Source organism: Pipistrellus hanaki, assembly GCF_964339955.1.
Source record: "Pipistrellus hanaki genome assembly, chromosome: 1".
NCBI classification, from domain to species: domain Eukaryota; kingdom Metazoa; phylum Chordata; class Mammalia; order Chiroptera; family Vespertilionidae; genus Pipistrellus; species Pipistrellus hanaki.
Window position 1 is genome coordinate 72,787,053 of NC_140503.1, and position 15,476 is coordinate 72,802,528.

General features: G+C 41.5%; 1 protein-coding gene across 3 annotated transcripts; it reads left to right on the plus strand.

Moving 5' to 3' along the window:
- The first annotated feature begins 611 nt into the window (after positions 1-611).
- NGDN (neuroguidin) lies at positions 612-11,121 on the plus strand. Of its 3 annotated transcripts, none has more exons than XM_084863170.1 (11): positions 612-826; positions 1,148-1,207; positions 1,819-1,890; positions 8,279-8,416; positions 8,667-8,751; positions 8,837-8,889; positions 9,115-9,235; positions 9,326-9,494; positions 10,182-10,338; positions 10,481-10,538; positions 10,967-11,121. In XM_084863170.1, the coding sequence occupies exons 1-11, from the start codon at positions 806-808 to the stop codon at positions 10,984-10,986; spliced, it is 954 nt and encodes a 317-aa protein (XP_084719296.1). In that variant the 5' UTR covers positions 612-805; the 3' UTR covers positions 10,987-11,121. The 3 variants fall into 3 exon arrangements, with proteins under 3 accessions (XP_084719296.1, XP_084719297.1, XP_084719295.1); XM_084863171.1 differs by having other exon boundaries at positions 786-894; XM_084863169.1 differs by having other exon boundaries at positions 787-850.
- The last annotated feature ends 4,355 nt before the right edge of the window (positions 11,122-15,476 follow it).

The window sequence follows — 15,476 nt, forward strand, 5'->3', positions numbered from 1 at the left end:
AGGGGCAAATCACCTACATCTGAACCGGCTTCGTTATTTATAAAACGGACTCCCTTTCATATCTCCAAACTGGTAGTTAGGAGGAGTGTTGGGGTTGCATTTGGGGGGAGGTGTCTTTCTATAGCGCCCTCAGATGAGCACGAAGCGGGCAAGTGTCCTGGTTGTCCGTGTCTAAACCCTGGCTCCGGCTTCTCTCGCCCAATTGTCTTATTTACAGATAAACAAAGTTCCATGGTTACACAGAAGGACGGTCACAAAACCCATCCAAGGGCCTTGGGGTTTGGTTTGTGAGCAATTTGTCACGGCCTGCGTTGGAGCAACCGCAGGCGACAGCAGCTGCGCAACGTGGCCACCGCCTCAGAGACAAGCGGAAGCCCGCCGCCTAGAGGCTGGCTCCGGCCCCGCAAGGGAAGCATCCAGAAAAGACTCGGTACTGCGGCATTCTGGAGCCAATACGCTCTCAGTTAGCTCTGCTAGCTCCTTTTTTCCATTGGGCCTCTGTAACTGCCAATCAATCATTTGCCCAGCTTTTATTGGTTTAGCTTCGATCATTCTACTCAAGTTACGTACTAATCACATGTTTCTATCCGAAAACATCTTTGCGTCATTAGCTCCCGCCCCAAGTCTGACGGATTTAACCAGTTCTTCTATCCCATTGGCTGGCCCCAGTCCCTCGTCTAGTACATCCCGTTCGAGGCGGAAGTGAGAGAATCCCTCTTCCTATTGGCTTAGATTGGCAAGCGGTGGTTGTCCATCAGTCTATCAACCCGGAAGTACGACTCCGGGAGGGGCGGGCTTTGTGACAATGGTGGCGCCCGTGCCTACGGTGTGTTCTCATTGTCTTTCTCCGGTTGGTTGCTAACGTGGATGCTTCCTTTACCCTAAGTGACACAGGCAAATTATTGGCGCGAGGGAAGGGTGGTGATGAAAGTAGCTTCAGGGAGGCAACCTCCCTAGCATAGCGTGGGGAAACGGGGCTGGAATTACCGCTCCTCAGCGGTAACCTTTGAGGGGCTGGCCCGCTAGCAGGCAGGTTGTGAACAGGAGTGGGAAGGTCGGAAGTCTGGGGTGTCCGAAGGAAATTGGGGGCTTTACCATCTCATAATCCTGAGGGAAGAATGGCTTTTCTTTATTCTCCCTTCTATAGGAGGTGCTGGAGGCAGACCTGCCGAGAGCGGTGGCACTTTTGAAAAACCTCCAGGAGCAGGTGAGTAACATCACCCTTTTGGAATAGATTAATCAGCGATTGACTTTGACTTCGTGCACTTCACCTCCAAACTTTGTTGATTTGGGAGGATATATTTGAATGCTATCAAATGCCATAGAAGCAAAATGATTTGATGAAGCCCTTTTCAGGCCACAATGAAAAGTAATTGACTTCTGCATCCAAAGGAATACAGAAAACTTAAGAAAAAATTATCGGAGTCCGTTTCCTTTATTCTTATAGTTAAGGAAACTGATGCTGGGAAAGGTGATGCGATTTGCCTTTTGGATGCCCAGCTAATACACATTTATGTAGTTCTTTGCATTGTAAGTTCAGCCGATACAGATAAAGGTATAGTCCCCATGGCTTCCCCATGCTTTGGTAAGGTGATTTTTTTAGCTTTAAGAAAAGGTAAAAAGTTTTTTCTACCTTTTGAAGAAGTACTGTATCAGAAACCATCCCTCTTTATTCTTTTACAGAACTGAAAAGAAAATACTGTATGGTGAACAGTGTTTAAAATAACCTTTAAGTGGCATTGTTAGCTTTTGTCCTTTACAGCTTACAGAGATCACTTGATGTATTCTAGTCAGCTGTTTTATTTGAACTAATTTCAGGTAATGGCTGTAACTGCACAAATTCAAGCTCTGACAAAAAAAGTTCAAGATGGAGCCTATCCTACAGAGAAGGTAAGACATACTTGAAGAGTAAGCATCCCCTGAGTTGATGTTCTTTCACGATAGGTTTATTGAATGTCTTGTATACTAAGTGCTGGACCTTTAAAGATGAATAAAACCCAGTTTCTGTGCTGAAGTCTAGCGAGTAAGACAGATCAAAGTAATAGGTATAAGCAGTAGCAGCCATGTTGCAAGAGTCATGATGAGTTCTGTGCAAGCCGAGGAGGAAGAGGAAGCAGAGGAAGTCAGGGAAGGCTTATCACAGAAGGTAACAGGATTGTGAGGAATAAATACCCTGTTTCCCCAAAAATAAGACAGTGTCTTATATTAATTTTTGCTCCCAAAGATGCGCTAGGTCTTGTTTTCAGGGGATGTTTTATTTTTCCATGAAGAAGAATACAGTACACATTTATTGTTAAATGAAAATAAAGGAAATTTATTACCTGTATACAATATGGTAATACGGTAGTTGTCAACACAAACCAGACAAACTGTGAATCCTACAGTATCAAGAATTTACTCATTTATTCAGTGACAATCATGTCATCATCTTCTGGAACATCATCATAACAATCCAATTCCTGAATTTCCTGGTGAATTTCTTGTGACTCCATTTCTTTCAGAATCAGTGGACCAAATCTCTCATGTTTAGCAATAGCACTGTCTTTAAATGAGTACTTCTTGTCAAGGTAGCCTGCTCGCAGTGCATTTGCAATGCAAATGGCAGTGATTTTCTCCCATGAATTCTTCACCCAAGTCACAACTTCTTGTAGTTTAGGTTTCACAAAGTTTCCACACTGATTTCTCTCCATTCTATTTTCAATGTAGTCATTAATTTGCGCATTGTCTTTGAATGGCTTGTTTATTGCAATATCAAGAGTCTGGAGATAGGCCGTCATCCCTGCGGGAATCACTATCTGATCTATTTTTCTTTCGTGAAGAAACGTCTTCATATCTTTAGCGCGGTGAGTGCTGGCTGCATCCCAGACTAGCAGACCTCTTTGGCTCCCTCGCATAACAAGCGGCTGCATTAAATCGACCCACTTCCTTATAACTGCTTGTGTGGCCCAGGCTTTTTCAGTTTCAAGAATAAAAACGCCCCAAACACATTCAATCTTTACCTTCTTGCCCTTAGAAATGATTAAAGGTGGGATTTTAGTGCCATCCAGATGAATTGCCAAAATACAGGAAACACGTGCACTTTCGTAAGCAGTGGAGGGAATGGACACTAAGGAGGCACCCCACTGTTCAATTGTTGTTTGAGATGATTGGCCCATAAACACTGCAGTTTCATCCATAGCAATCATGTTGGAAAGATTGTATTTAGAGAAGTCAGCATCATCAATAAAGGACTTGAATGCAAGTGCTCGCTTAATAACTTGAGTATCTTCCAACCTAAACAATGTTGTAGATCTTAAAGACAGTTCACTCGCTGAAGGAAATTATCCAGCCAGTGTTGTGATGCTTTGAAGTCTTCGGGGGCTATGTCAAACTGTGGTGCCATTGCAAGGGCAAATTCTTGAATCTGAGCCCTATTCACAACCAAAGCCTTTGCTCTCCTGTCAACAACCCATTCACAGATCAGGTCTTCCAGCTCGGAAAATAATGGTTGCTGACCTGATCCACACTTGTGCTTTTTAGCATTTCCCTTGTCCACTTGTTCAATGAAGTTACCATACTCTGCTCGCCATTTTCGGACCAATCAGATACTCAACATCTTCTCTTTGCATAAAGCAGATTTTGGCCCCAAGAGTCTCTTCCATGATTCCTTTCTTGTACTCCACGGAGTAGCTTTTTCTTTTTGCGCTCATTTCTAGGGGTAAGAAAAAGGAATTGGGGTATCAAGGTGGGGGGAGGGGGATCACTTAAAATGGCACAGGGGATCAGAGGAGGGAACCAAAATGGCACAGGAGAATCAGAGGGCGGATTACCATTTTAGTAACCCCTTTTGATCCTCCTGTGTCATTTTGATTGCCCCCTCTGATCCTCCTGTGACATTTTAAGTGATTCCCCTCCCCCCACCCCTGTACCACTGAACACCTTCACCAGACATCCCCCCTACCCCTTTATCAGACATTTACCCCCTGCGGCCTGCCTGGGGACTGTCACTGGGCTTGCTGAGGCCTGGATCTGGGCACGAGCAGGGTCTGCCACTGACTGAGAACCTTCAGTCATCATGAGGGCAGCCCCAAGCATCAGGTAGTGTCACCAGAGACAGACCAGTACTCACCACCTTCACCGCATCCCGTCAGCTCTAATCCTCCGGTTCTTCTACATGCATCTGCGAAAGTCTCCTCCTCTCTCCCGCCCCACGCTTACCGCTCACTCCGACCTCTGCTCCGCCTCCACATAACAGTGACATCAGGACTCCACATAACGTCACTGGTTGCTAGACGCCAATCGGGGCGGCCCTAGCGACCAGTTTACAGTAAATTAATTTTCATTCTGAGACAGAGCCTAAGCGGGCCTTATTTTCAGGGGGATGCCTTATATTTCACTCAGAAGGAAACCTGTAAGTAGGTCTTATTTTCGGAGGATGTTTTATTTTCAGGAAAACACGGTAGGAGTCAGAAATACAGAAAGAAGTCCTGAAAGCACAGTGATATTCTAGGAAAGGAGCTAAGTCCTTTAGTGTGTGTGTGTGTTTGTGTGTGTGTGTGGTAGGGGTAGAAAAAAAGACTGACTGGAACAGTAGTGATTGTGAGAAGTCTTGTCAAGAAAAAATGTTACCTGTTAATCTGTGACATATATTAAAGTACTGTTTATTAAAAGATGCATCTTGGCTTCAGAGATGTCAAAATATGAAAACAATGTGCATCTTAAAATTAAAAGATGGTGGTTTATAAGTTAATGTCTTATAGAACCTTCTCAGAAATCATTGAGAATGGCCAGTATAAACAGAGAGTTCTCGATTCTTCTACTTACTTGAACTGGAAAATCTGGTGTCATCTGTTTTATATATTGAACTTTTTTGCTGAGATATTTATTTAAGCAAAACATACCACAAGTTAACAAAAGTATGAAAATTATTGCAGTAGGATAATAAGAAGCATTGAAGGATTTTTAATCATGGGATTTATTCTTTGGAAAGCAGTTTTGTTCTTTAGAAAGATAGCTAACAGCATTTTAATTTAATTTAATTTAATTTTTTTATTGATTTCAGAGAGAAAGGGAGAGGGAGAAAGAGAAACATCAATGATGAGAATCATTGATTTGCTGCCTCCTGCATGCCCCCTATTGGGGACCGAGCCCACAACCTGGGCATATTCCCTGAGCAGGAATCAAACCATGATCTCCTGATTCACCTGTCAAGGCTCAACCCCTGACACACCAGCTGAGCATAAGAGCATTTTTAATATAGTCTTTTTGTCTTTCTTTCTCATCATTAAATTTTGTTCTTGTCTATTGTTATACTTGCTGATTATTATTTTTTTTAATCTTTGCCTTTTCTTTCTTTTTTGTGTTTCTCTTGTGCTTGTAACTCAGTTTGCACTTGGCAGTGTCTACGCATGTCAGTAGAGCCTACTTCTCAAACTCTTGGCTGTCTTTATTCTGGGTACCATGCTTTGCTTCAATTCAATGCCTTTTTGAAATGGGCTGCCGGCATGTATCAGATCACTATATGTTTATTTATTCATTGAGCAGATATTTACTAGTTTGTCACCAAAGACTTTTACTAGGTGTTTTATAGGTTACAAAGTGTTTTCATGTTATCTTATTTGCACCTCATAATTGCTCTTTGACACAGGAAGGAAATAGTGTTCATATTACAGATGAGGAGACTGATGTTAGAAGGTTAAGTGACTTACTCAATATTAAATTACTGAATACCTAATTCACAAGTTAAACTCAATTTGTCTGCCTTTAAATCCTTTGCTTATTCTCCTGTACTACACTAATGCTGGTCTTAAGAGCTTATCTTGTTAGACCAAACTGAGTTTGAATCCCAGTTCTATTCCTATTTCTGTGTAATCTTAGGCAGAGTATTTAACCTGTTTGGTATAGGTCTTCCTAGAACAAATGAAAATGAAAACACAACAATCCAAAGCCTATTGGACACAGAGCCTACCTCAAAAAACAAGAAAAACTATTTATAAATTATCTAACTCTACAACTTCAAGAATTAGAAAGAGACTAACAAGGAAAGCCCAGGAAGGAGAAGGAAGGAGATAATAAAGATCAGAGCCCTTATCTGGTTTGGCTCAGTGGATAGAGAGTTGGCCTGCGACTGAGGGGTCCCAGGTTCAATTCCAGTCAAGGGCACCTGCCCAGGTTGCAATCCCCAGTAGGGGGCATGTAGGAGGCAGCCCATCAATTATTATCACTGATGTTTCTATCTCTCCCTCTCCCTTCCTCTCTGAAACCAATAAAAATATGTTTTTAAAAAATAAAGGTCAGAGCAGAAATAAATGAAATAGAGACCAAAATAATAATAATAATTTTATATATACACACACACACACACATACATATAAAAGAACAATGAAACCAAGAGCTGGTTCTTTGAAAGGTTAACAAATTGATGAACCTGTAGCCAGACTCACCAAGAAGCAAAGAGAGGGGAACCAAATAAAATCAGAAATTAAAGAGGCGAAATAACAAGACCCCCACAGAAATACAAAAGATGATATATAATTACTGTTCTATGATAAACACTAGAGTACATTTTTTTTTAATATATTTTATTGATTTTTCACAGAGAGGAAGGGAGAGAGATAGAGAGCTAGAAACGTCGAGAGAGAAACATCGACCAGCTGCCTCTTGCACACCCCCTACCGGGGATGTGCCCACAACCAAGGTACATGCCCCTGACCAGAATTGAACCCGGGACCCTTTAGTCCGCAGACCGACACTCTACCACTGAGCCAAACCGGTTTTGGCATAGGGTACATTTTTTTGGAAATTTCTTTTATTACAAAAGCAATACCTGCTTAATGAAAAAACAGTTTCACAGCACTCCATTTCTTCTTTTTTCTCATTTTGCTCTCCAGGGATAGTTGTTGTTAATTATGTGTTATTTTCCAGACATCTTTTTATACATATAAAATGTGTGCATCATACTCCCCCCATTTTTTTTTTTTAAATATATTTTATTGAGTTTTTACAGAGAGGATGAGAGAGGGATAGAAAGCTAGAAACCTCGATGAGAGAGAATCATCGATCAGCTGCCTCTTGCACACCCCCTACTGGGGATGTGCCCGCAACCAAGGTACATGCCCTTGACCGGAATCGAACCCGGGACCTTTCGGTCTGGAGGCCGACACTCTATCCACTAAGCCAGCGTTTTTCAACCGCTGTTCTGTGCCGCGAGATGTTGCCTGGTGTGCCGTAGGTGCAGACAAGACAAGAATTTTATAATTTTTCACTATTTTGTTTACTTAATATTTCATAATAAAGTAATTATAAAATACTTTCTTTGTGTTTATTTGATTCCTATTCAAGAGAATTACTTTATATATAGTCAATATAGGCACAGAGTTAAATTTTTTAACATTTTCTAATGGTGATGTGCCTCGTGATTTTTTTCATGAAACAAGTGTGCCTTTGCCCAAAAAAGGTTGAAAAACACTGCACTAAGCCAAACCAGTTTCTGCTACTCCCCCCATTTTAGTTGGAACCATATTACACACATTTTCTTCAGAGTGTGGAAAGTGTGATATGAAACTAAGTATGACGAATTTTGTCGGTATGTATAGATCATTGTTTTTACCTATATTGTATAATTCCATTGCATGGAGATAAAATCAGTAATTGTTTTTTATTAAATTAGTTTAAAATTCAGCATTATGGAGGCATTTTTTTTTAATGTGTTTTTATTCAGAGAGGAAGGGGGTAGAAAGAGATAGAAACTTTAATTATGAGAGAGAATCATTGATTGGCTGTTTCCTGCACACCCCCATTGGGGGTTGAACCGGAAACCTGGGTATGTGCCCTCACCAGGAATGGAACCATGACCTCCTAATTCATTAGTCAATGCTTAACCACTGAGCAACACTGGCTGGGCTGGAGGCATTTTTTATTGTCACAACTTGAGGGGTTATCAGTGAGTAGAGGCCAGTGATGTTGCTGAGCATTCTCCAGCGCCTAGACAGCGGTCCACAAATGATCTGTCTCTAAATGTTAATAGTTCTGAGGTTGAGAAATCCCGCTGTAATTATTTTGGGGATATTTGATTGATTTTCTTGCTCTTACTGTGTTTTAAAAAGGCTCTGAGCTTAGCTTCTCTCTTGCTAGCATAATTTTCTCTGTGGCCATTTCAGGTACAGCCACCCCCCTTTAGATTACTCCAGATATCTTACATGAATTGATTGGGAAAAGACTGTCCTGTTTGTCCTAGGCTCTCCTCCTGATTCTCTGGCTAAAACAGAGTGTGCATCTCTTATTGTTTTGTTTAACTCAGGGTCTCAGCCTCTTGGAAGTGAAGGACCAGTTGCTGCTCATGTACCTTATGGATTTGAGCCATCTCATCCTGGACAAAGCCTCAGGAGGGTCTCTTCAGGGACATGCTGCAGTTCTGAGACTGGTGGAGATTCGCACGGTATAAAGTATTTGGCATCTTAGAGTCCTAGGTTTCCAAATCCTAAACTCCAGGACGGTCACACAATAGCTCTCATTTAAGTAAATGTTCTCATATTTAAGTGAGAAAACCAAATGAAAGATAGTATTTTTCTCTTCTTTGGTTCTAACTTTGTGCATATGCTAATTAAGTGCTTTACCTGGCAATTTAATATAGGGACTCTGGTGCGTGCTTTGGGAAGGGAATGTGATCCTTTCTAACCATGTTACAGGTTTTGGAAAAACTTCGTCCCTTGGACCAAAAACTGAAGTATCAAATTGACAAACTGGTCAAGACTGCAGTGACAGGCAGCCTCAGTAAGTGGGAGAAGCTGCAAGGTTATGTGGATTCCATCATAAAGTCCAAAATCTTATAAAATCTCTTGGGGGTTTTTTGTTTCAGGTGAGAATGACCCCCTCCGTTTTAAGCCTCATCCCAGCAATATGATGAGCAAGGTAAGGGTTGCGTTATCCTGATTTTTCTGAATGAGCCTTATGGTAAACTGGATCTCCTGGGATTCTCTTATTACTCTTGATTCCCAGCTTGTGCCTTAGAATGTTGAGTATGAGATTCCCCCTCTGCCTTTTATTTTCCCATCTCCCCAGGGTACCCCAGCTTTGGTTTTTCTTATCACCTGTCTAACACTTTCTAAGTTTGTGGACATTCTAATCTTTTTATAGTTGAGTTCTGAGGATGAGGAAGATGAAGCAGAGGAAGGACAGGCTGGGGCTTCAGGGAAGAAATCTGCAAATGGAGCAGTTAAGAAATATGTTCCACCACGCTTGGTGCCAGTACATTATGGTATGAACCGTGGCTAGCAGCTCCTCGGTGTGAATTGTGTTTCTCTTCTTTTCTCTGTTCTGGGATAACCTTTGCTAATTTTTATCACAGATGAAACAGAGGCTGAGCGGGAAAAGAAGCGTCTAGAACGAGCCAAGAAGCGAGCATTGAGTAGCTCTGTCATTCGTGAACTTAAGGAGCAGTACTCAGATGCTCCAGAGGAGATCCGTGATGCCCGGCATCCTCATGTCACTCGCCAGAGTCAGGAGGATCAGCACAGGTCTGACTCCTTGTCATTAGACATTGTTTCCTGCGCTGTAGAGACTTGTCCTTGTGCTTTGGCTGAATATGGTTAAGTCTAGTGCCAAGCGAACCCACATTATGTAGAAAATGGAGTGGAAAATTTGGGAGGACATAGGGGTTTGAAGTACAGACTAAGAACTAGGAAAAAGATATCCCCCCTTTCCCAACTGAGCAAATGCTGTATGAAGGAGAATATATGCAGTTCCACCTAGTAGGGCTTTAGCATTCTGGATTTCACTATCAGCTCTCACTTTAAAGCAGGTTTTTGTAATGGCATCAAGAGTAGAAAAGTGATTGTCACTTAAATACGGACTCATTGACTTTGCCCAGTTGATAGGTTTGAGTGAAGGGGCCCATGTAGCCAATCCTGTCAATAGATCTGAAACATAAGAGTTTTCTGATATAATAATAGTTTAAATATCCCATTGGCTGAGCTGTGAGTTTATCAGTAGGGAGGAGGGAAATTGTAGCACAAAGTTTCCTTGAGAAAGTTCAGTGTTGAGCATTTGGTATGTCCTTACTAATTACTATATTGCCCTGCTATGAAATCTGTGGAGAACTGTCATAATAAGGGGTGAGTAAATGTCTGAGCCCAGGTTCTGGGCTGAAGCTTGTGTCTTGTGGACTGAGCATGTTAAAAACATTGTCTTTGTTTCTCTGACAGGATTAACTATGAGGAGAGCATGATGGTGCGTTTAAGTGTCAGTAAGCGAGAGAAAGGACGACGGAAACGTGCAAATGTCATGAGCTCACAACTTCATTCTCTCACGCACTTCAGTGACATCAGTGCCTTGACAGGAGGAACCCCTCATCTTGATGAGGTGAGGTTGTAATACATGGTGGGAGGTGGCCTTCATGCTTTCAGCCAAATGTATGTGGGGCTTGTTGCTATGGGTAACTGGGGAAGAGAGACCAACACTTGTACTCTCACTGCCATTCCTTTATTTCTCCATTTGTCTTCAGGATCAGAATCCTATTAAGAAGCGGAAGAAGATACCCAAGAAAGGTCGGAAGAAAAAAGGTCAGTAAATAGCTGGGAGGTAGGTGATCAAGTGCAGGGAGGAGAGTATGAATTGGGATGCCAGCTTTGAATTTGCCATCCTAGGTCTTACTAAGCCCTATGATATCTCTTCCATGCTGGGCATTAATCTCTTTAGAGGTGGGATTTTATTTTTCTTCTTTCCAAGCTGAAAATTAGCATAATTCACAGAAGAGTTTCTGGATTGTTTCTCTAAACTCCCACACCTTTTCAGACTTCCGTAAATAAAACCATTAAAATGTCACTTGAAGAAACCATTATCCCACTTCAGTTTCTTCCTACCTGTAGTCTTTTGTCCTGGGAGGATATAGAGTAGTGTCTAGTGGCCTTCTCTTTAGATGTCTTTTTGTGCTGTTCCTTCAGCGTTTCCAACTGTCCTTTTCCTCATTCTTGATTTCCCTTCCTTTCAGGTTTTCGGAGGCGGCGGTGATTGTGGGTGTATATATTTATATATATTTTTTGTCATCCTGGGATACTTCCAATCGCACTGTATGTAGGTTTTTTTCCTCAGAATGTATTGTTTGCTCTGGACATGTGGAAATCTATTAATAAAACTGATTTTACTTATGAATTGAAGCCCCTATTGCACATGTATGACTCATTTGCTGGGCGTGGGTATTTTAGGTGAGAAGGCAATAAAAGGGAAAGATGAGGTTTTGGGGGGAGTGGGAGAAGTTTGGCTCTGTATAGGTGTTTTTTGTTTGTTTGTTTGTTTGTTTTTTAATATATTTTATTGATTTTTTACAGAGAGGAAGGGAGAGAGATAGAGAGCTAGAAACGTCGATGAGAGAGAAACATCGACCAGCTGCTCTTGCACACCCCCTACTGGGGATGTGCCCGCAACCAAAGTACATGCCCCTGACCGGAATCGAACCTGGGACCTTTCAGTCCGCAGACCGACGCTCTACCACTGAGCCAAACCGGTTTCGGCTGTATAGGTGTTTTTTGTTTTATAATAGTAACTGGAAATTGGTTATTTAACAAAATAAATAAATGAGCTCTGGCCAGTGTTGCTCAGTGCTTAGAATGTTGGCCCATGCACCACAGAGTCTTGGGTTTGATTCAGTCAAGTACCTGGGTTGCAGGTTCGATCCTTGGCCCCTGTTGGGGCTTGTGCGGGAGGCAACCAATTGATGTATCTCTCTTACATACTATTTTTCTCTCTTCCTCCCTCCCTCCCTTCCTTCCTTCCTTTTACTTTCTTTAAAAAGCAATGGAGCCCTAGCTGGTTTGGCTCAGTGGATAGAGTATCAGCCTGCGGACCAAAGGGTCCCAGGATCAATTCTGGTCTAGAGCACACACCTTGGTTACAGGCTTCTCCCCAGCCTGGGCCCTACAGGAGGCAAACAATCGATTTGTTTGATTTGTTTCTCTCATATCGATGTTTCTTTCCCTCTCCCATTCTCTGAAAGTTCAGTAGAAAAATATCTTTAAAAAAAAAAAAAGGCAGTGGAAAAAATATCCTCCAGTGAGGGTTAAGAATTTTGAAAAATTGAGAGATTAGCGTATCATAGTCAACTTTTCAACTCATGATGTCCCAAGTTCCTGTACTACATTAATTTTAAGTTTTTTAACTGTATATTTCTGGCCACCAGGTGGCATCAGAGGTTAAGAAAACCTTTTGATGCTTGACTAATCAAAAGTAAGATAGAACTTTTCCCCATCAGTCAGTTATTCTTGTCTCCATTTCTCTGGATGTATTTCTTTTCTTTCTAAAATAGCATGAACACGGGGCTGATCTTAGCTCAGTTATTGGGTTTATCTTGAGAGAACAGTAAATGAGAAGACTAGGGTATGATGAATCTGTATGGCTTTGTGTTTTTCAGCCTCTTTGACCCTCTTTCAACTAAGGCCTTAGTTTACTAGTCAGTAAAGGCCAGCCCTTTCACAAAGAGCTTGCAAAAGAATGCCAGCAAGCAGGCAGAAAGAAAGTTTCTAGCTTAAAGACTAAAGAAATGAAAATCTCACAGAATTATCTGCCAAGTCAGATGATGGATGGGAATTACATATTTGAGATCTTACATTCTTTTCAGGGAATGACCTGTTAGTAAGAGATCCCTCAGGCCTTGGATAATAAAGTGAAAAGAGGAATGGAAAGAGAGAAGTTGAGGAGTCTGTAGAGTTAATTCATTGTAGTTTAAGGGCATGGGATCTCATGAACATCTAATTTTCAAGTCTGGCATTTCTGGGCAGTGTCATGAAGAAGGATATAATTTGGGTCATTGATTCCTATGAATTGGGATCTCTACTGGTTTGATTGGGGTGGGGGCCTGTTTTTAGTCAGCAGCACCCTGGAAGAAAGTAGTTAGGAGACAGCCTCATAATGTTTTCTGTTGACTCTGATTTTAGGTGAATCACTTAACATCTCTGGTCTTTAATTTTCTTCAGCTGAAGAATGTGTTAGGCCTTGACCGGTTTGGTTCAGTGGATAGAGCGTTGGCCTGTGGACTGAAGGGTCCCGGGTTCGATTCCGGTCAAGGGCATGTACCTTGGTTGCGGGTACATCCCCAGTAGGGGGTGTGCGAGAGGCAGCTGATCAATATTTCTCTCTCATTGATGTTTCTAACTCTATCCCTCTCTCTTCCACTCTGTAAAAAAATCAATAAAATTTTTTTTTTTTTAAAGAATGTGTTAGACAATCTCTGAGGTTCCCTCCCAACCAGGGAGCCTAGAGCTGTTTCTCATGAATGACACCAAGATGCTTTTACTTCTGGGGCCTCTAACTTTTAGTCCCTGGAAGATCTGAGAAAACCTGACATAACCAGGGCCCTCATACTTCTATTTCTTCAAGTAAATCTAAGCAAAGAGGCACAGAACAGATTTAGAGATTCTTTTTCCTTTCTGGTTGAACTAACTTGACAAGAGGTTCAGTTAAAAAATGCTTTAGGACTATTGCATTTTTTATTAAAATTTTTGAATTATGGGAACTGCCAAGGGAAAGGAGGTGCTTTCTCTCTTTTTTTTTTTTCTTTTTTTTCTTTTTAAAGATCTTTATTGCTCTAACTGGTTTGACTCAATGGATAGAGCGTCAGCCTGGGGACTCAAGGGTCCCAGGTTCGATTCCAGTCAAGGTCATGTACCTTGGTTTCGGGCACATCCCCAGTAGGGGGTGTGCAGGAGGCAGCTGATTGATGTTTCTCTCTCATCGATGTTTCTAACTCTCCCTTTCTTCTCTCTGTAAAAAATCTAATAAAATATATATATTTAAAAATATATCTTTCTTTGTGTTACATCCTGAGCTAAGAGCTTTACACTTAATCCTTACAAAATATGTCATGTCTATATTACTAGTGAGGAAACGGAGACATTTAAGTTATTTGCCCAAGGTTACCAAGCTAATAAGTTAGAGAAACAGTGCTTGTGGAACTTGGAGGATGGAGTACTTCAAGTGTCCAATGATTTATGAAAGTCTTCAGAATTTTTGTTTTTTTACCTTTTTAAAAAGTAATATTGGTAGGTAGTTTATAACCTCAAGCTTCCCCCTTTCTGCTGCTCATTTCCATTCCAGGCCTTACTTTCAAGAAAACCACAAGTTCCAGGCATTGTTCTGGCCTCTTGCTGGTATAGCAGTGAACTGAAGAGACAAAAGTCCCTGTCTTCGTGGACCTTACATTAATTTAACCCAGTCTTCTAACTCGGAACATCTTGTTATCCCTCACCTAATAAGATGACAGGCATTATTTGAAAGAGGTTTTCAACAAAGAGTTGAATAATTTCTGAGAATATTTGCTCCGGTATCATCCAACAATGTTTAGCGTACATTGTTCACAAAGTTTTACATAGATTTTCCATGTGTACAACAGGCATGAGGGAGGTTACTTTCGGTAAAGTGAGGATGAGGGGTCCTGGAGCTCCATGTTGCCATGGCCCTCTTTTCCCAAGATTTCTGAGGAGCTCCCGTGTTTCTTTAGAACTCCACAGAATATAGTTTGAAAACTAATGTAGTAGAGCAAGGGAACTAAGACTTAGGATTTGAGGTTTTCTTTATGGCCATTGTTTTCCTTCTCATTCCTACCCATAAATTCAGTTCTCTGATCATTGAGACCACATAAATGTCAGGTTTCCTCAGTACTAACAGCAGATGATTCATTCCTAATGCTTTACTAAGTAATGTCCATCGTTAATGCACATGAGCATCTGTTCAGTTTTATCATGTGATGGCAAAGAGTGTTGGCTTTGTTCTGGACTAGTAATTGAGCACCTCTGCTTTAGTATTTATATCTTGAGGGGGTGGGGAAGAGGGTTTGACCAAGACCTGTTTTTGCCTTTGAAGCTTTTGTTATGACTTTATGAAGGCTTGTCTGTCAGGAGTTCATGTAGTCTTCATGGATACCTCACTAGAAAAATACTTTTTGTCTGTAAGGAAAGGGTGACGTGATTTAAGTCCGTTTTCAGCACCACGGAGAGTTCAAAAACCATTCCTTGTTATGGGTTGGTGGAATGTGCAATCCATAGAGCTTGGTGTGTAGACCTGCCCTTTTGCAGAGCTCAGTTTATCTTCTCAGGCTCCAGTTCTGATTGGTACAGATTGAGTGAGAGTCAGCAGCAGTCCTGAGTGTCCGCATCCTCCCTGGGATCTGTGAGATGTGTAAACTTCACATTCATGTTTAGAGTTATCCAAGGATTGGTCAACTTAACAGAGGCTTATGAATGAAATCCTGCCTTCTGCTCTGTTGATAATATCATAGAATGATGCACAAGGTTTTTTAACAGTCCTTGAGAAAAACTGTTTGTCTCCTGTACTATTTTGCTTATAGACCCTTGAGAAGACTTAGAGTTGCTTTTTCATTCCTTGGGCTGAGCCTCTTTTTCTGCCTCTGCATGGAGAAAGGCATCATTGCGCTGGCTCTCTGCCCAGTCTTGCTTTTGTATTTCTTTGATCTCATTGTTCAGAGGGTCTCAGAGAAACCCCAAGAGCCA